Genomic DNA, 21,585 nt, shown 5'->3' with positions numbered 1-21,585 from the left:
CGTCGGGCCGACATGGAGGGAATCTTGGGGTGGGTTCGGCGGGGACCGTGTTCGGGGGTGTAGCTATGGGCTGGGCATGGCAAACCGGTGAAAATTTCCACCGGTCAAACCCCGTTCGACGGAAGTCAAAGGGCTAGATCCGGAAGTTGACTGTGTTAGGGTCAGATAGGACGTGGTAAATGAGGGGTAGCAACGCCGCCAGGTGTTGCGGTGGGCGCCCTCCTATACTTGTGGAAGCGTGGTCGCACGCGCAAGCACCCAACACTCGGCATCGGGGTGTGCCCCCCTCACGGGCGTCGCTCCCGCCGTGTCACGGAGGGAGGAAACGGCCACGTCGGGCCAACATGGAGGGAATCTTGGGATGGGTTGGGCGGGGACCGTGTTCGGGGTTGTAGCTATGGGCTGGGCTATAGGAAACCGGTGAAAAGATCCACCGGTCAAACCCCGTCCGGTGAAAGTCAAAGGGCTAGATCCGATGGTCGACTATGTCAGGGTTAGACTGGACGGGGTACATTGGGGTAGCAATGCCGCGAGGTGTTGCGGTAGGCCCTCCTACGCTTGTTGAAGCATGGTCACAGGTGCAAGCACCCGACACTCGGATCTGGGGTGTGCCCCCCCTCACGGGCATCGATGCCGCCATGCCACGGAGGGGGTAAACTTCCACGTCGGGCCGACACGGAGGGAATATTGGGGTGGGTTGGGCGGGGACCGTGTTTGGGGGTGTAGCTATGGGCTGGGCTATGGTAAACCGGTGAAAATTTCCGCGGTCAAACCCCGTTCGACGGAAGTCAAAGGGCTAGATCCGGCGGTCGACTATGTCAGGGTTAGACGGGACGGGGTACATGGGGGGTAGCAATGCCACCAGGTGTTGCGGTGGGCCCCTCCTACGCTTGTGGAAGTGTGGTCGCAGGCGCAAGCACCCGACACTCGGCTCCAGGGTGTGCCCCCCTCACGGGCGTCGCTGCCGCCGTGTCACGGAGGGAGGAAACGGCCACGTCGGGCCGACATGGAGGGAATCTTGTGGTGGGTTGGGCGGGGACCGTGTTCGGGGGTGTAGCTATGGGCTGGGCTATGGCAAACCGGTGAAAAGATCCATCGTTCAAACCCCGTCCGGCGAAAGTCAAAGGGCTAGATCCGACGGTCGACTTTGTCAGGGTTAGATGGGACGGGTACATGGGGGGGTAGCAATGCCGCCAGGTGTAGAGGTGGGCCCTCCTACGCTTGTTGATGCGTGGTCGCAAGGGCAAGCACCCGACACTCGACTCCGGGTTGTGCCGCCTCCCGGGCATCGCTGCCGCCGTGTCACGGAGGGAGGGAACGGCCACGTCGGGCCGACATGGAGGGAATCTTGGGGTGGGTTGGGCGGGGACCGTGTTCGGGGGTGTAGCTATGGGCTGGGCATGGCAAACCGGTGAAAATTTCCACCGGTCAAACCCCGCTCGGCGGAAGTCAAAGGGCTAGATCCGGCGGTTGACTGGGTCAGGGTCAGATAGGACGTGGTACATGAGGGGTAGCAATGCCGCCAGGTGCTGCGGTGGGCGCCCTCCTATACTTGTGGAAGCGTGGTCGCACGCGCAAGCACCCGACACTCGGCATCGGGGTGTGCCCCCCTCACGGGCGTCGCTCCCGCCTTGTCACGGAGGGAGGAAACGGCCACGTCGGGCCAACATGGAGGGAATCTTGGGGTGGGTTGGGCGGGGACCGTGTTCGGGGTTGTAGCTATGGGCTGGGCTATGGCAAACCGGTGAAAAGATCCACCGGTCAAACCCCGTCCGGTGAAAGTCAAAGGGCTAGATCCGATGGTCGAGTATGTCAGGGTTAGACTGGACGGGGTACATGGGGGGTAGCAATGCCGCTAGGTGTTGCGGTAGGCCCTCCTACGCTTGTTGAAGCATGGTCACAGGTGCAAGCACCCGACACTCGGCTCTGGGGTGTACCCCCCCCCTCACGGGCATCGCTGCCGCCATGCCACGGAGGGGGTAAACTGCCACGTCGGGCTGACACGGAGGGAATATTGGGGTGGGTTGGGCGGGGACCGTGTTTGGGGATGTAGCTATGGGCTGGGCTATGGTAAACCGGGTAAAATTTCCACGGTCAAACCCCGTTCGACGGAACTCAAAGGGCTAGATCCGGCGGTCGACTATGTCAGGGTTAGACGGGACGGGGTACATGGGGGGTAGCAATGCCACCAGGTGTTGCGGTGGGCCCCTCCTACACTTGTGGAAGTGTGGTCGCAGGCGCAAGCACCCGACACTCGGCTTCGGGGTGTGCCCCCCTCACGGGCGTCGCTGCCGCCGTGTCACGGAGGGAGGAAACGGCCACGTCAAGCTGACATGGAGGGAATCTTGTGGTGGGTTGGGCGGGGACCGTGTTCGGGGGTGTAGCTATGGGCTGGGCTATGGCAAACTGGTGAAAAGATCCATCGGTCAAACCCCGTCCGGTGAAAGTCAAAGGGCTAGATCCGACGGTCGACTTTGTCAGGGTTAGACGGGACGGGTAGATGGGGGGGGGGGGTAGCAATGCCGCCAGGTGTAGAGGTGGGCGCTCCTACGCTTGTTGATGCGTGGTCGCAAGGGCAAGCACCCGACACTCGACTCCGGGGTGTGCCGCCTCCCGGGCATCGCTGCCGCCGTGTCACGGAGGGAGGGAACGACCACGTCGGGCCAACATGGAGGGAATCTTGGGGTGGGTTGGGCGGGGACCGTGTTCGGGGGTGTAGCTATGGGCTGGGCATGGCAAACCGGTGAAAATTTCCACCGGTCAAACCCCGTTCGGCGGAAGTCAAAGGGCTAGATTCGGCGGTTGACTGTGTCAGGGTCAGATAGGACGTGGTACATGAGGGGTAGCAATGCCGCGAGGTTTTGCGGTGGGCGCCCTCCTATACTTGTGGAAGCGTGGTCGGGCCGACACGGAGGGAATATTGGGGTGGGTTGGGCGGGGAGAGAGTGAATTTTAGAGTGAAAATAACTATGCCTACGAGGTAACCGTCGGCATAGAGTGAATTTTAGAGTGAATTTTTTTTTGTCTTATCCATCCACAACCTATCCTTTCCACCACTCATCTCTCTCTCGCATCCCAGTCCCGCTCCCCACAGTAGCGCGCCGCCGGCCCTCTCCTTCGCCTCGCCCCGGTGCGACCGCCGGCCCTCTCCTTCGCCTCAGTCGCGCTCCGGCCCCTCCCCGCTCCGGCCCCGTCGTCCACGGCTCCACTCCGCCCCGCCGTCCGTTGCGCCGCTCCGGCCCCGCCCCGCCGTCCACTGCTCCGCCCCGCCCCGGCCTCGCCGTCCACGGCTCCACCCCGCCCCGCCGTCCGCTGCGCCGCTCCGGCTCCGCCCCGCCGTCCACTGCTCCGCCCCGCCGTCCACTGCCCCTCCCCGCCGTCCGCTGCGCCGCTCCGGCCCCTCCCCGTCGTCCACTGCTCCGCCCCGCCCCGGCCTCGCCGTCCACGGCTCCACCCCGCCCCGCCGTCCGCTGTGCCGCTCCGGCCCCTCCCCGCCGTCCACTGCTCCGCCCCGCCCGGCCTGGCCGTCCACTGCTCCGCCCCGCCCAGCCCGACCCCGCCCCTCCCCAGCCTTTCTTTTTGTGCAGGTCGCAGGTCTCTCTTTTTTCTTATAGAGCAATTTTCTTATATCAGAAAATCTATCTCTCTCTTTTTTCCTTTATTGTACTTCGTATATTTCTTTACAGAGGGACATGCGTTCTTGCATGTAGGCTTGAACTCATAGCTATTTATCTTTTGACTGAGAAATGTGTACCAAACTGCATAAACGGAAGTTTTGATTGTGCATCATGTTTCAGATTTGTGCAAGAATCATGTTGGTTTACTGAATGTGAAGAATGTGGATTGACAAGATTTCTATGATCTAATTTTTTTATTCTATGGAATTTGCAGACTTTGTGGTGTTGCATCTCATAAGCGTTGTCGCAACTTTTGGTCCTTGATCATCTTATTGCTTTTGGACTACTTCCTCTACATCCGAGGGTGAGATGCAAACCCACCTCATTCTCCGGGTTTTTTTCATGTCGCCGGATTTCCTTTTCACGTCAAGTCGCGTAACCTAGGCGTCTCCCGTCCGAAATGGTTGCATCGATAAATATGCATTTAATTGCATATTTATCACCGCAATTGTTTCGGATTGTCCAGCGTTTTCCACGGACAACCCAGGGATGTGTAGATTGGGTACGTTTTCCATGCTCTATCCCGTTTGAAGACAGGATTTCGGCGGCGCCTCCCCGTTGTTCTCCGGATGCATATTCTCTCAGCTTTTTGCCGAGACTTGTATCTGGAGAACAACGGGGAGGTGCTGCCGAAATTTTGTCTCGGAACGGGATAGAGCATGGAGAACGTACTCAATCTACACATCCTCGGGTGGGATTAGGACCCTCTTTACCTATTAGAGATGTAGGTGGATTCAGTGCCTTTTCTCGTTAACCCTATAGAAAATAAAACCTCTTTAATGAATCCATAATTTGTATGTGATTAAATTTAATGAATCCATAATTTTGTTGTGTGGCTCGTGATACAGTAAAGGATGACAGATAATAAGTGGATGTACAACGGTTTTATCCGTCGGAATCAAGTGACAACAGAGTGGGTCGAGAAAACCGATGTGTTCTTGAAGGAGATATTCCGTTGTCCAATGATAGTTAACCCAGAATGCCCCTGTGCAAAATGTGAAAGACGTCGCCGTAGAGATAAGGGAGAAATGACGGTGCACCTTCGCACGTTTGGATATATGGAAGACTTTAATATGCCCATAAACTTTGCCGAGCGGGATCGTGGTAGAGAGGAGGTGATGCGACAACGCATCGGTGGTTACGAGGATGATGGGGTTAGAGACATGCTAGATGATGTCTTTGCTGCCGAGACGACACATACAACACCTTCAGAGAATGAACCAGAGGAGCCGGTGGCAATTGCAAAGGCCTTCTTGGAGGTCTTGGCCTCATCAAAGAAACCTCTTTATGCGGGTGCCAAAATTTCTCAGTTGGATGCCATCTCACAACTGATGGCAGTCAAGGCTGAGTACGGCTGTACCCAAGCTTGCTTTGAAGCATTTCTGGGAGTATGGGCTAACAGCCTTCCTGAGGGTCATGAACTGCCGAAAAGCATGTATGCTACGAAGAAAATCATGAACGCACTGTCTATGAAATATGAGAAAATAGATGCTTGTCCGAAGAATTGCCTTTTGTTTAGGCACGAGTATGCGGATGACAAGTACTGTAGGGAGTGTGGTTCCTCTCGGTACCTTGAGGTGGTCGATGAGCACGGTGACAAGAAGCAACTAGACATCCCAGTGAAGATTCTTCGGTATCTCCATTTCATAGAAAGACTGCAGCGCCTTTTCATTACGGAGGAGTCTGCCAAAATGATGAAGTGGCACAAAGGGGAAAGGGACGGTAAAAGAAAATTCATACATCCATCGCAAGCTGAAGCATGGAAGTCATTCGATAAAGAATATCCCGAGGAAGCAGCCGAGGCCGGGAATGTCAGGCTTGCGATAACAGGTGACGGGTTGAATCCCTATGGTATGTCATCCAATCCATACAGTTGCTGGCCCTGTTTGTTATTCTGCTCAATCTCCCTCCCGGTGTCATAATGCAACGCAAGACCATGTTCTTGTCGCTGATCATTCCGGGGCCCGACTACCCGGGAAAGAATTTGGGAGTGTTTATGCAGCCGCTGGTGGATGATTTGCTCCATTGTTGGTACTTCCCAAGGTTGACATATGACCGACATCTGCAAAAAAACTTCTTAATGAAAGCTTGGTTGATGTATTGCATGCATGACTTTCCCGGTTATCACCTATTTTGCGGATGGTGTACAAGTGGGAAGATGCCATGCCCAGTGTGCATGCAGGCTCTACTTTTTATTTGGCTGCAGAAGGGTGGCAAGTATGTAGCCTTTGACATGCATCGACAGTTCCTCCCTCCAGACCATCCAGACAGGGAAGACAAGAAGAACTTCACGAAAGGCTGGGTTGTCCATGAAGTAAACGAGATTCCAACATTTTCTGGGGCAGATGTTCTTGCTCAGCTAAAAGCTCTCAAGCCTAAAGGCGAAGGCAAAGGCAAAGGCAAAGGCAAAGGAAAAGGAAAAGGAAAAGGAAAAGGGGAAAGTGAAGGAGAAGGCCCAGATAAATGCAAAGGCAAAGGAAAAGGCAAAGCGAAACGCTTTGAGGGATATGGTGAGACGCACAACTGGACTCACATTATCCCGTTCACGAAGCTTCCCTATTTCAAGGACCTCAGACTTCCTTATAACATTGATGTGATGCACACCGAAAAGAATGTTGCAGAATTCCTTTTTTCCACGATCCTCAACATTCCTGATAAGACAAAGGATAACGTTAAAGCTAGAGCCGATCAACAAAAAATTTGTGATAGACCACGTCTAAACATGCGACCTCCAACAGACGGTCGAACAAATTGGTTCAAACCAGATGCTGACTTCGTCCTTAAACCGCCAGAAAAGAAGGAAGCACTTATGTGGCTCAAACACATTGTGAAGTTCACTGATGGTTATGCATCAAATATTAGTAAGGGAGTCAATCTTTCAACGGGCAAAGTGACCGGGCTCAAGAGTCATGACTATCATGTATGGATTGAGCGGATAATGCCGGTGATGGTTCGTGGCTATGTCCCTGAGCGTGTCTGGCGAGTGCTTGCAGAGCTAAGCCATTTCTTTTGCACGATATGTGCTAAAGAAGTATGTCCTGAGGTGATTGAACAATTGCATAAGAAGGCACCAGACTTGATATGCAAGCTAGAGAAGATCTTTCCGCCATGCTTCTTTACTCCGATGGCACATCTCATTTTGCACCTTGCGAAGGAGGTATTGTTGGGGGGGCCTGTGCAGAATCGTTGGCAGTACGGCCCTGAGAGACAGAACAAGCATCTTAGAAAGAAATGTGGAAACAAAGCTAAGATTGAAGCTTCCATAGCTGAGGCAGTTATCCTAGAGGAGGTGTGAGACCTTAGGACATCATACTACCCCGACCACATTCCCACTCTGCATAATAAGGTGTCTCGATACAATATAGAAGAGCCCAAGTATAAACCCAAGCTCGATCTATTCAACGGGCAATGTGGAAGGGCTGGGGGTTCGAAACCTTATAACTTGCCAGAACAAGAGTGGGAGGACATCATGTTCTATGTCTTGCACAACATCACGGAAGTCGAGGAAGAGTGGATGAGGTAATACCGCTACACCATTCCTTTATGAAATTCTTCGAGGATGAGTCCCGTTCTAACACCGATTATATTCTTTCAGTCAATTCCTACATGAGGAGTGGACGGGAATGATTCCTCCTACTAAAGCGGAGGCACTTACTCTTTTACGGAACGGTGCCTCTGGCAGGAAAAAATTTGTTGCTTGGTTCATGGATAAAGTAATTTTTTCACATTCCCCTAGTTCAACTTAATTCCTAGTTCAACATTTATGACTTGATGGAACTAATGCACCCATCAATTTCAATTACACTTGTAGGGCAAAGATCCGAACACCTCTATGGATGATGAATTGAGATGGGTTTCCATGGGTTTTAACGCTCATGTCATGAAATGTGAAAAGTATGATGTGAATGGTTATCGCTTCCATACAGAGGATCACCAGAATAGCCGGCCTGATCCCAAAACTATAAACACAGGAGTGTACACCCCAGGAGAAAATGAAGTTGAGTACTACGGAAGGGTAGGAAAAATATACGAGCTGTCATTCGATCTTGGTGGCGAGGACCTAAATCTAGCTGTGTTCAAATGTCGATGGTTTGACCCATATGAGGGGTTGAGACATACGCCTTCCCTTGGTTTGGTCGAAGTAAAACCATCCACCGTTTATGCAGGAGTCGATCTTTTTATTGCGGCTACCCAAGCCACACAAGTTTATTATCTGCCCTACCCATGCCAGAAAGAGTACCTAAAGGGTTGGGAAGTTGTGTTCAAGGTGGCGCCACATGGTAAGCTACCGGACCCGGACGATGACGACTACTTCTACATTAACCCCATGACATACGAGGGAGTGTTCTATCAAGAGTGAGCAACTTGATGATGTTGATGTGGTTCGATACAATGATGCTGATGTTGATGTGGATCCAAATGATGACGATGCACGAGATGATGGCGAGACCATTGTGAACAACCAAGACATATTAATGCTAGAGAAATTAAATGAATACGCTGAAGACGAGGAAGAACCTGCACCTACGTCAGACAATGAAGATGATATGCGTGATAGTGACGATGAGACCGGTCGAGGAAACGGTTACAACAGTGATGATTCGTATGGGTTTTAACACATGTATGTTCCATGTCTTATTTGTATGTTTTATTAATATGTATTTTTTATATGGTTTATTAATATGTATTTTTTATATGTTTTATTAATATGTCTTTTTATATGGTTTATTAATATGTCTTTTCTATTATTACACTAACTTTTTATTCTCTTTTAATGCAGGTTCGCTAAGTATGGGAAAAGGCAAGGCCGATGGTACTGGTTTGCTAAAAAAACTCGTCGCGAAGGTTAGTCGGAGTGGTCGACCCCGTAATGTCCCCTCCCGACTACTTGACGATGACTTCTCACAGGGAGGTCGAGGGAGAGGTGCCCGAGGAGGACGTGGTGGGGGGAGAGGCCCAGGGGGACGGTCTCGGGGCCAGAAACTGCGCTCTGTGACCGACATAGGTGGGTCGTCTTCGCGACCCTTCGCTAGTGAGGTAACCTCTGAGGAGGAGGAGGAGGTGGTGCACGACTCCCAAATCCTCCTGCTAGCGAGGAGATGAAGTGGCTCATTAAGCCCAAGGGGAAATAGTAAGTGGCCCTTAATAATATTTTTAACACATAACATCATTTTGATTGTACACATGCTAATATTTTCATTGTTTTGCAGTAGCTGGAAATATCTTGAAGGTGGTCGTATTCCAAACGGCATCCTCACTATCCTGTTGAAGAAGTTTTGGCCGGGGATCTTTGCTCCGGACCGAAAGAAGGAGGAGCACAAGATTTTGGCCACGTGCTGGGAGCACTACAAAGCGGCCTACCACCCAACCCATAAGACGGCCACTAAGGCCGTGATATCAAGGTTTTGGGTAAGTTCTCTTGTGAAGCACAATTCTTGAGTTACTTTCATAGTTTAGCATCACATCGTTTAACTCATGGCTTGTTCCATTCTGGTTTCATGAATAACTGTAGAAATTCTATAGAGTTCTCGAGGAGCACAAGGCCGAGGCCGATGAGGTCTTGCTGCGGGCTGCGAGGAAGCAGGCCTGTCAGTGGCGTCATGAGGTTCGCTTTCTGGCCGTCTCGCAATATTATCATGTGGCATGTAGCGAGAAGGTGACCAAGGATGACGTGAAGAAGCGTGACCTTACCTTGACTAAGGAGCAATACATGTCGGTAAGTATAACAGACTTTTCATTACGACGTTTGTGGTAAATTTCATTGTTTCGTGGTCACATGCCATTATGCTTCTTATGTAGGTGCGTCCTAATTGGTGCTATGGAAGTGATGGATGGGAGGGATTGGTGGATTTGTGGGTCGGCGAGGACGCAAAGTTTGCTGCCATGAGCATGATAAACAAGGCTAATCGCGGAACCGACGGAACACACCGTCAGGGAAACCGAAACCACTGGCGCCACAAGAAACTTCAGGTATATCTATGTACATGAAACATTCTTAATCTTCTCTTTACCGTATTATTATGTATCACTAACCTCTGTTTGGTGTTGCAGGAGGAGAAATTGAAGCGGTCGCTCTCAGACATCGAGTCGTGGACGCTTGCCCGTGTGCGGCCTAATCGCAAGGCCGGCGAGAGTGAGTACTATGGCCATACTGGGGAGAACCTGATGGCATACACGCAGGAGTTTCAGAAGCGGAATCCTGCCCATGTTTGAGGATACCGACGAGAGGGCCGCCGTCGGCATAGGGCCGAGGAGTCATGGTCGGCATAAGATTCTGGATTCTGTGATCACCCCTTCTGTCTCCTACAGGCAGATCCGCGCTACCGACCCGAGGACGAGCAATCGCCCGTGCCCCCGCTCCAGCACGTCCTCTGCACTGTCCCTGCTAGCCCAGCAGAACTCTGTAAGTATTTTCCCTCTTATCTTCTTTCATTCAACCTTTATTTTCCGCATTCCTATGTTTTATGAGTACCATCATGTCATATTTTTAGGCCTACATGAACTTCATACGTGGGCAACAGTTCGATTGGAACGAGAGAGTTGCAGCAGTCACTGAGCACAACAGACGCACAACAGAGCTTCTGGTTGCTTCTATGTCAAGAGGGGAGGTTCCTACACTGCCACCAGCACCACCATCTCCTGGACCTCAACCAGTGCCACCTACATTCGAACAATTCTTGGCAGAATACTATGGCACTCCGGTTAGTACATCACCAAACTATTCAACCACAACTTAGCATTTATTCAATACAATAATATATTGCTTTCCCATCTCTTTTAAAAAATGCAGGGAACTGATGGATCATTCGCCGGTGGTGGTCCTACTGATGGTTCCGCTCACGAGCCACAAAGCCCAATCACTCCTCTCTCGCAAGGAGGTGGCTGTGGTGGTAGCGTTAGCGGTGGTCTATGTTGAACTATGCTAGTGGTGGTGTCCGCCTTTATATTTTGTTGAACTTGTTATTATGTAGTTGTCCTGAACTTGTCATTATGTTGTTGCGTTGAACTTGGCGGTAGCGGTGCCCTATGTTGAACTATATTATGTGTTCTATATGTTGAACTAAATGTTATGCTGAACTATATCTTGTGTTTATATGTTGTATATCCTGTGTTTTAACCGTCGGCATAGATGGACACGTGGCACCATCTGGTAGCTCCTGGCGCAGCACTACGCCGACGGTTAGGCCGTCGGCATAGATGGACACGTGTCACCATCTGAGAGCTCCTGGCGCAGCAGTACGCCGACGACTTGGCCGTCGGCAATGATGGACACGTGGCACCATCTGGCAGCTCCTGGCGCAGCACTAGGCCATCGGCATAGATGGAGGTATGCCGACGGCCTAACCGTCGGCGTAGCACCGCGCCAGGAGCTGCCAGGTGGTGCCACGTGCTGCCATAGTATTGGTGCTGGCCTAACGACGTCGCCGTTAACGGCCGTCAGGTGAAAAAACTATGCCGACGGTGTATCTAAGCCGAGGGTTGTACGGCCACCGTCGGCATAGTCATATACGCCGACGGCCTCCACTGGATACGCCGACGTCTGAGTTGCCGACGGAGGTACGCCGACGGCCCCCGTCGGCGTAGCCCTATGCCGACGGCCTGTGGGCCTACGCCGACGGGGTTAGGCCGTCGGCAACTAGCCTTATTCTGGTAGTGTTTGTCCAGTAAAAAAGCTGCATATATGTTTGGTTGCAACTCTACTTCGTCGGATTTTTCGTTACAATCGATGTTTTTTACTTTTGCTACAACCGACATCATTTTTTCCTGCAACCGTTCACTAAAAAGTTGCATACACGTCACATAAATATTTGTTACAACCGGCGTTTGACTTTTGCTACCACGCACCATCAGCTTTGTTTTTTTGCTACGATCACGTAGATAATTTTTTGCTACAAATTTTGTTTTTTGTTGCAACCGTTGAAAAAATTCCTGCATCGCGTCAAAATTTTGCTGCATCGGAAGAAAAATGTTGCATGAAGATTCAACGGTGTGGACGCGCGGGGTTGGTAGATCGTGCGGGCCACGTGAGCTTTCGGCCGGCACGCCGCAGAGCACTGCCCTATGCGGAAGGGGATTTAGGCGAATAGTTTACCTATTGATTTGTTCGGTTGGCGGGCCTAGCTTTGCATGCAAATAGTTTGTACAATGGGGGCTTTTTCCCGTCCTTTCTTTAATGAAAGATACGCACAGAAAAAAATAAATTAAGATAAAGATTCTAAGATACTCTTGACAGTCAGCAGCTGATTAGAATCCGACTTATAAAAATTCGCCGAAGAATAAGGTGTACGATGATCTAAGAGTGGATCGCCATCACGGTTTCCACGAGGTTTCTAGAAAAGGAGAAAGTGTGAAAATGGCTACAAGAGCAGAACGGATGAGCAATTTGGTGAATGCTTTTTGGCACTCGTGCTCCACGAGGTGGGTATTTTATCAATATCCCAACCTAGTTGCACGTCACACCTAACAAAACACCATGTAGGACCTTGACAGTGCGCGAGGAGAGTCATGCCAATTGATTGCATAATACCATACCGAAGTCATTTCCCTGTCGCCATGATGTCTCATGGCCCATAGCCAACCAACCTACATTTGAACAAATTTCCCTTTCACCATGATGTCTCATGGCCCAAAGCCAACAAACGCATAATTAACAAATGTCCTCAAGCATGTGGATTGGTTGTTGTAGCTCTCTGTTTTAATACTTGATACATCAATCTTTTCCTATGTGATGCAAAAATTATTGAGGTTGCGCTTGGTATCGGGGTATTCCAACACATCTGTATTTAATTTACGGATGTAACTTACCGAGTTGTGAAGGATTTCAGTTGAAATATAAACGACCGACGGAGGTCTGTATTTTTTATACAAGTGTATTTGTTGGAGATACGAGAATCCAAACATGGCCTGAGGTATACAGTATTCGAGATCCCAAACTTTCACTATTAGTAGTTGCATTCTATATTAATTTAAGTTGCACTGTCACAATGGTTCATTCGGGGATGGCACATCAATATTGCTTTCAGTTTTATTATTTTCTTTTTTAATGAGCATTCTTCTTTTTCAAGAGAGGCAGATTCATACTCGACTCAATCATAACCGCATGTTGAGTCGTACCTACTCGCAATCATCGCGAGCACCTCAAATAAGCAGCATTGATAATGTGACTCTATTGGCGCCTAACTTTTCTGTGTCCTTACTAGTGAAAAATAGACCTTTCGTGTGGAGGTTTAGTCCCGGTCGGGGTTTGGGACCGGGACTAATATGAGCATTAGTCTCGATTCCAACGGCTAGGAGCGGACAGGGGACAGGGTCATCTTTAGTCCCGGATCGAATGGGGGCTTTAGTCCGGGACTAAAGGGGTTGCTGTAGGCTCGGCCCGCAGCCTGCCGGATCTCTTTTAGTCCCGGTTGGTATCATCAACCAGGACTAAAGATAGACCGTTAGTCCCGGTTGGTATATATCTAACCGTGACTAAAGTCTTTCCTATATAAAGCTCGGCTCCTTCCTCGAATCCAAACTTTCTCTCCTCTCTCTTTCTTTCCCAAGCTTGAGTTGATCCTCTATTTTTACCAAGATTTGTTAAGATTGAAGGTAACCCATCTACCCAAGTGTTTTAAAAGGTTAGCAACTTCATCCTTTCATCTCTTACTGCTACTTTACCTCGTTTCATGCTCTATAAGTATAGTGATTTATAGGTTTTAGTTTGGGAGTAATTATGTGAGTTTTATTTGATTTATATGCACTCTGAGCTCAGATTAACTTCTTAGTTTGCATATGTGTATGTGTGATTTACTTAGTGCCTTTCTGTCCTCGTCCTCATCACCGTCGATCATCTGCGTCGTCCCATCGCTGACATCACCTTGGTGTGCCTCTTGTTCTTATCATTTTTGTGAAAACAATCTAAGTTGTATGATTTAGATAATTACTTGTACATATATAATTTTCTTACGTGTATGATTTAGATAGTTACTTGTATAATTTTCTTACTTGTATAAAGTCTATTCATTACCAAGGATGCAGAATAAGTTATTCTTCATCCAAGGTAATCTTACGATCGTTTCATAATTAAATTAAATTTAAAATCCAAATAATTACATTTATACTGATTCACTACGTAAAGTTTGACATAAGAAAACAAAAATATAGGTCATAAGACTTTAAAAACACATTTTATGTATATTTTACACTATGTTTTTGTGTTTGTAATTTTACATGACATAAATTTTTTTATTATGGTATCTATATATTTTTCTTACGGTCTCCTTTTACATACGAAATAAGATAAAATTTATGAAACATAAAATTACGGTGCATTGATATGAAAATAGAGAGGGTGAAAAATAACTATTCCTCACCCAGGGTAGTTACCACCACTTGCGTTTTGTATGTTGTATGTAGTATCTATTAAATTGAAGAGTATATATGCGTAGTATGTAGTATATAATAATGTTTAAGTAGTATATATACTATTTTTTGATAGTATATATCATATTTCGTGTATGTTCTTTTTACATACAAATATATACGTATTTCACAAATATAATAAAAACTATGGGTCAACTTTAAAAAAAATTCATGTAACTCACTTTGAAAAATCTTATATATAGTATATGAAATAATTAAAATAATAAATTAGTATATATATACTTCCGCATGGTAGTATATGGACCACGTGGGGTAACTACCCCTGGGTGGGGTAACTCACTTTGCCATGGTTTTGATATCGGTCTCCGTCGGCCCTCGTCCGGTTTGTGATTCACATGTGGTATATTATCTTTTATAACTATTTATTTCATTTCATGTTTATGATAATTATGTCCATCAAGATAACATAGATATTTTTATCTAGAATGTATGTGGACACGAAATTACAACCGACCCTCTTGTCGAGAAGTTAAATTTAATTAAAAAAGAAAACGATTATCTGAAAGAAAAAATGAAAAGAATTGAAAAAACACAAAATCTTTAGTCCCGGCCGGTGACACCAACCGGGACTAAAGGTCCTACAGCCCCGCCGCACGCTCACGACCATGTGGAGGGACTTTAGTATCAGGTTGTGGCAAACCGGAACTAAAGAAAAGGGTCCTTTAATCCCCACCCTTTAGTGTCGGTTGACGATCCAGGATTAAAGGTCGTTGTCAACCGGGATTAAAGCCCAATTCTCCAGGAAAAAATCTACAGGAGGAAGAAAGTGTTGACATCGGAGATTGGTAGTGTTGCGTGTTGTCTTCAGTACTCCAGGTGACTGTCTCCGCCAGTGGCAGAGCTACAGTGCAAAATATGGGCGAGCCGGTATAAATAAAAGTCCACTATTTTTTTCAAATTGACCTAATATAATTTGAACCGTAGTTTTAAATAGCCCGGTATAGCCCCGCTATAGCCTTGCTATAGCCTTTTCAGCAGGGTGCCGCTAAATGATATCATGTACAAATATGCCGCTATAGCCCGCTATAGCTGATTTAGAGGCTCGCCGCTATTTTCCATAGCCCGCTATTTAAAACTATGATTTGAACCCTGCATTGTTTTTGCTCTAGGCTGGATGGGCCATGCTTACTGAAGCTCCGCCAGTGGTCTCCCCTACCAAACATAGTGGAACAAAATATATCGCAGGTGAGGTTGGTATCACTACTCTTAAGGACATCTTCAAAACTAAAGGCTGGTCAGACTGCGGATGTCATGATTGCTGCATGAACAACTTACGTGTAAACTTCCCCGGCAAAAGTGATTGCATGTAGACACCCAAAACAATGGTGACTTGTGCAATGCAGAGAGAAACTAAACAATGGTTATGCATTGGTACCATTTATGCTGAAATTCCATAGTTTTAAATAGCCCGCTATAGCCTCGCTATAGCCTCGCTATAGCCTTTTCAGGAGGGTGCCGCTAAATGGTATCATGTATAAATATGCCGCTATAGCCCGCTATAGCTGATTTAAAGGCTCGCCGCTATTTGCCGTAGCCCGCTATTTAAAACATTGTGAAATTCTTGAACAAAAATATAAAGGATACTGTATCAATAGAACATAATAGGCCACTGCTAAAATATACATGAACTGTAGAATTTGTTGGGTCGGCAATCAGTACCACACGGAACTATCTACATTTCACAATAACTACAAAACTTGCACTTGATCATGCATACATTGAATCAGCGAGGTACCGATGCTGAATAATAAGAGAGTGGACATTGAAACATAGACATAAGATCTCAATATCATTCATCATCTCAATAAAGAAATTATATAACCCAACTGTAGATGGTAATTTGGATACAACACGGCCGTAACAGAGTCCATATAACCTGCTACACATATATACGGAGTATATATGTATTACAGTGACATGGGTAATTCAATTGTCACAAAGACTCACACCTCGCAAAATGCAATAAGCTGGCAGTAAACATGTCCGCCACACCAAACCACATGCATACAACAAGACAGAACACACGTTGTTCATGCCGTTTTGTGGATATATAATACATTGCTCCACATAATTTTGCATGGAGCATTCAAGGGTAGAGCTCAATAACAGATCTAACCCCCAGCACGGATATAATTTTGTACTCGCTAAACCCGGCTTGCATGAATATATTTTTCCACTCGAACTCCTCTCGCTCAACCCCCTCGAGAAACATGATAAACAGATCAAAGAAAACCTGCGTTTCTCTTGTAACAATCTCATCTGGCCCAGATCCAACCACCATGTCTACGATTATCACTTTCCCACCAGCATCTCTGGGAGGGATAGCCTCCTTGCATTTTTTTAGTATCTTGACACAGTCTTCATCACCCCAATCATGGAAAACCCACTAAGTTGTACATCAGCAAAAAATGTTACGATTAGCCTCTATAATATCGGAAATTGTTGATTTTTTTCATAATAAGTTAGTTAACTTGCTTTAGTTGTTCAATTGGTACCTACAAGAAGGTAAATACATACTTTATGGCGTCTTACTGTAAACTGTGTATCTATGAGAAGGGAAGAAGGAAAATCTAAAGGGTGTACCTTCAGGAAAAGAGCATCCGCAGGTGGAATGTACTTGAACATATCGCCAGAAATAAACGACACATGGTCGTTAGTGGGAGCTTCTGCAACAACATGAGGGAGATCCAACACTGTGCATTTCATTTGCGGGAATGCCTTCGCAATTGCCCTGGCAGCTCCACCATGGCCCCCAGCGACATCAATAAGCGAGTTTATACCAACAAATACATCACCACATTCCCTCATGATGATATCCATGAGAAAGTTACTATCAGAAACCATCGCATTGTTGATTGACTGATTGTAAGAATCATTTTGGTCAGCCATCTCCCAGAAGGTAAGGCCGTGAGCCTTTTTGAACAAGGATGTAGAGTGATCACCTAAGAACCATGAGTTCATGCCAAAAAACGGGGCAAGGATAGTTGAATCAAGCATCAAAGACAGAATGGGAGATAAGTTTGATTTAATTTCATCGCTAATGAGGAGGCAAGTGGTTGGGGTAAGCACATAAACCGCCTCCTTGTTTGTCGTGGTGGATTCTTGGACATCAAAGATGCATGATACGGTGAGCACACGCATGAGTCGTCGTAAGCAGGGAAGCTTAGATGCATGGAGCCCGATTTTTGTGGCCAACTCAGAAGGAGTCATAGCCCCACCATTGTGATGGATGATGTTGGGGATTTGCAGTTCCATTGCACATTTGAGTGCCATGGACTTGACAAATCCCAATGCATGGTGCCAAAGGTCAACTTGAGCCTGGAGCAAATCCTGAGAGCTATTCTTGCTTTGAGTGGGTGACATTTTTGTTGAACTTGCTTTCTTTGGTTATGAGTCGGATTGGAAACTTGGAGGCTGTTCTATATATGCACAAACTCGACTTGCTAAGGCACAAGGTAGGGCCATGGGGAATAAGTTATTTAAGAATGATGAGAAATTTACATGGCACGATTTTGTGAAAGTATCTGAGATAAACTTACAGTAGTAATATACATATTGCCACATGGGAGGCAAGAATCAATGTGAATGGTAGCTATCAGTTTAATTCCTATAGACATGATACTTTTTGAAATGTTTTCTCTTCATATTAAGTTCCGCTCCCTTTTTTTCAAACATTTTACTTGAGTCCCACCTTCTTAAAAGTTAAAATATCAGGCCCTACTTTCAAATTTGTTCTGTTAGACAGTGGAAGTGAAGAGATATTTTTGCCACACCTAATGAAATGGTTGCACATATTTTGCTTCGTAAAAATCTATAGTTAAACAAGAAAAATGATCACTTGGCAGTAAATTTTATTCCTTGGGGAGTACTAGCTACCAAATTACACACATTAAGAAAATAGAGCAATTCCGTGTGCATGAGTTCGGTTTGTGATATAAACAGCTATCTTATCCCATGGTTAATTTTAACAAAAACGAACTCTTGTGCTTTGGGAAGGCAAAAGAGGAGCAACATGCATAAGACAGCTATTTGGATGTGAAATGGGATCACTACCTTTTAGCTATCTTGGGATTCCTATTCATCATAGGCGACTAACAATTAAGGAATGAAAATGTATTGAAGAGAGATTTGAAAAGAAACTAAGTTGCTGGAAGGGCAAGCTTATGTCATATGGAGGGAGGCTTGTATTAATAAACTCCGTGTTAACAAGCTTACCCATGTTCCTATTGTCTTTTTTTAAAATACCGGTAGGGGTACGGAAAAGACTAGATTTTTATAGATCTCGCTTTTTTGGCAAAGTAGCGAGGATAAGAAGAAATACAGATTAGCACGTTGGGATATTATATGCAGACCCAAGGACAAGGGGGGATTGGGAATTGAAAATCTACAAGTAAAGAACAAATGCTTGCTTAGCAAGTGGTTATATAGGTTATCCACAGAGACAAAAGGAATGTGGATTCAAATACTTCAAAATAAATACCTTACTTCACAAACATTAGCCCAGGCTACTACTAGACGACATGACTCACCATTCTGGAAAGGGTTAATGAAGATAAAGAATAATTTTTTCCAGAGGGTGAAATTTATAGTAGGGGATGGTGCCTCAACAAGATTTTGGGAAGATACGTGGCTGAGGGACACACCGCTAGCATTACAGTATCCCATGCTCTATAATATTACGCAACGTAAACAGGACTATGTGTCCACAGTTTTACAATCAATACCTCTTAATATGCAATTCAGGCGAGCTTTAGTAGGAGTACGTTGGGAGGCATGGTTGCATCTGGTTAGAAGAATTACGCAGGTTCAATTATCTCATCAACCAGATAGTGTTCGTTGGACTTTATCTGTCACTGGTGTATTCTCAGTAAAGTCCATGTACATGGATCTGATCAACATAGGACCAGTATCCAGATCAGTACATATCTGGAATATCAAAGTACCTCTACGGATTAAAAAATTTATGTGGTTTCTACATAAAGGTGTGGTATTAACCAAAGATAACTTAATTAAACGTAGCTGGAGAGGTAGATCTAATTGTTGTTATTGTGATCAAAATGAAACAATAAGACACTTGTTCTTGGAATGTCCTCTGGCAAAACTACTTTGGCGCACTGTTCATATAGCTTTTAATATGATCCCACCTATTTGTATGGGCTCAATATTTACAACGTGGCTTAATGGAGTGGACGTTAAAATTGCAAAACTTATTAGAATTGGGATATCTGCTTTATTCTGGGCTATATGGAATACCAGGAATGACATCATTTTTAATGGCAAGAGATTTCATAACTTTTTGCAGGTCATATACAGAGCAACCTCTTGGATCCGTACTCAGTCATGTGGACTCCAGGGAGCTTATGGATACTGAATGCAACTGATGGGAGATGGCCGCACGGGTTATCTTCAACTGGTTTGAATGGCGTGCTAGTAATAGACTAGGTGTATAGGCATCGTAGTCTGATATTAGTTACCCCGGGTGTGGCAAATTTTTAAGATTTCATTATCTTCAAATTTTATTTCAGACTTACAAACCTCTCTGGACCTATGTTGTTCCTTTGAATTTCTTAATAATATGGTTGCATGCATCGATTGATGCAGAGGATGGAGGCTCCGTTCCTCTTTTTTTTTTTAAAAAAAAGACACGCTTCTCACACCCCAAATATAGAACATTTTCTAGCTGGGACATCAGGTTATCTACTTTCTCAGAAAAAAGGCCAAATGATCTGCTTTATATGGAAAAGCAGGAGATTCAGTGGGAAGACCAGCGTCACAATATAAAAGCTGGAAAAACTAATCAAGAGGCAGCAACGAGACTGCCGAAGCAGCCTACACAACAGGCACTACCAAGACACTCCACTGACAACCACCCTGATATAGCAACCTAAATTAAGCTGAAGCTCTCTCACCCTATTCTGAATCGTCTCTTTGCACGGGGCATGCCTCCCTCCCTGCGCTTTGCCGGATAGAGAAGCATCCACTGCGACAAAAAGAGCGATGATTTTTATGCACCGGAGAAGAGGGAACATGCTGTTAGAAGATAACATCATTTCGCAAAGTCGAAATCAACCAAGCAATGGCCCCAAACATTGCTTGGTACTCCATCCGGCACTGATTACAGGCCATATCATGCTGTCTATTTCTTGCCTACTAGGGTGTCGTTAACAGTGTTACTTGATATGGACGAGATGCCTCACATGCCTGAATCCAACTCAGATCGATTTGACCGGCGATCCGGGAAATCTTAACAAGGAAAATACTCGCAGACACGGATTCACGTAGATCACGGGAATCGATCCGTGGAATGAGCTAAGAGAACAAACAACTTCGCCTGAACCTTTGTGAGCTAAAATTGCACTCCCACTTTCAGACATTCAGAATTTCAGAGAGCTGGACAGCCTCATGCGCCCCGCCGAAATAGAGTCTAGGGCAGCAGAAGATTGAATCAATCGATCAAGCACTCGCTTACTGGACAAGGTGGTAGCTCTGCCGCCGCGGCAGACACGCACGGAGACCGACGCGCGGGCGCGGGCGCGGTGGCGGGTCGGCGAGCAGCCTCGGCCCCACGCTTAGCTGCCTGGTGGCGCGCCGCGACCTCAGCAGCTCGGTGACCACTCGTAAGCCTGGTGGTGCGACGCGACCTCCGCCGCCCGACCGCCGGCGCGAGGTAAGGGCCGTCGCCGTTCGTCGCGGCCATGGTGAAAACGGCACAGTGGTGGGCTCTATGCCGCGTGTGACAGGAAGTTTGTGTGCCGAAGCCCGATAGCGAATGGCAGCGGAAATGGAAGCATATACCTTTTCTTTTTCTTTCGATTTCGAATTTTTGTATTCAAAATTTAAATTTACTACTCCATCCATTCTTAAATACTTGTTGATATTGAGGTACAGAGGGAGTACAAAACATAATGTGCATACCGTTTCTTAATGATAAATATTAAATCTACAGAGTATATTACAATTTTTTTGCAGGAAAGACATTTTAATAAAGTAGACTAAACTAACTGCCAGACGTTATGTTTTAAATTATCCCCTTTAATATATATATTTTTGAATAAAAGGGGTTCCCCCATTGCTCCATTATCATTGCTAATGAAGCCACAGAGAGTCAGTTTTACAGCCCAGATTGCAACATTATTCCCTTTAATTACATGCATGTATAGAGTGACTCACTCTTCTCCTCGTGCACTTCTCCCAATATTTATCAGCATGCATTTACTAGAGGATAATAAAATTGATGTCATTCTTCCTTATTTTGAAATTCAAAATGTCTTGTGACTCAAACCGTTGGTTTGATTCAAAATTCTTTTTCGCATAAAAAATTCATCGTCACGAGACTTTCAAAGGCAGATCTCATCTTTTGTCTACACATAAATAACCGAGGAGAAAAATGATTTCTCCAAACTTCTCCCACATGCACATACATGCACGATGCACGAGAGATAAAAGCTAACGTCATCCTCTCCCAATTTGAAATTTTAAAATG

At 46.4% G+C, this 21,585-nt stretch overlaps 1 protein-coding gene and 1 long non-coding RNA gene across 3 annotated transcripts; one reads left to right on the top strand and one right to left on the bottom strand.

Annotated features, from left to right (window-relative positions):
• The first annotated feature begins 13,065 nt into the window (after nucleotides 1-13,065).
• LOC123447181 lies at nucleotides 13,066-19,682 on the top strand. Of its 2 annotated transcripts, none has more exons than XR_006631478.1 (3): nucleotides 13,066-13,297; nucleotides 15,212-15,292; nucleotides 19,405-19,682. It is a non-coding gene; the product is annotated as an uncharacterized LOC123447181 (long non-coding RNA). The 2 variants fall into 2 exon arrangements; XR_006631477.1 differs by having other exon boundaries at nucleotides 13,079-13,297; nucleotides 15,212-15,287.
• Nucleotides 15,865-17,525, bottom strand: LOC123447172 (acetylserotonin O-methyltransferase 1-like). The gene is made up of 2 exons (XM_045123756.1): nucleotides 16,686-17,525; nucleotides 15,865-16,488 (listed from the first exon to the last, which is right to left on the bottom strand). Exons 1-2 carry the CDS (start codon nucleotides 17,463-17,465, stop codon nucleotides 16,189-16,191), a joined length of 1,080 nt encoding a protein of 359 aa, XP_044979691.1. The 5' UTR covers nucleotides 17,466-17,525; the 3' UTR covers nucleotides 15,865-16,188.
• Nucleotides 19,683-21,585: the final 1,903 nt, after the last annotated feature.

This window comes from Hordeum vulgare, chromosome 1H (genome assembly GCF_904849725.1).
Source record: "Hordeum vulgare subsp. vulgare chromosome 1H, MorexV3_pseudomolecules_assembly, whole genome shotgun sequence".
NCBI classification, from domain to species: Eukaryota; Viridiplantae; Streptophyta; class Magnoliopsida; order Poales; family Poaceae; genus Hordeum; species Hordeum vulgare.
Note: the sequence above shows the minus strand (reverse complement) of the source record. Positions and strands in the feature narration are given on the sequence as shown.

Excerpts from the sequence above, each read along its gene's own strand:
- LOC123447172 (XM_045123756.1), bottom strand. The coding sequence starts at position 17,465 with ATGTCACCCACTCAAAGCAAGAATAGCTCTCAGGATTTGCTCCAGGCT. Across the intron at positions 16,489-16,685 it reads CGGATGCTCTTTTCCTGAAG|TGGGTTTTCCATGATTGGGG; the intron begins GTACACCCTTTA and ends TGTACAACTTAG.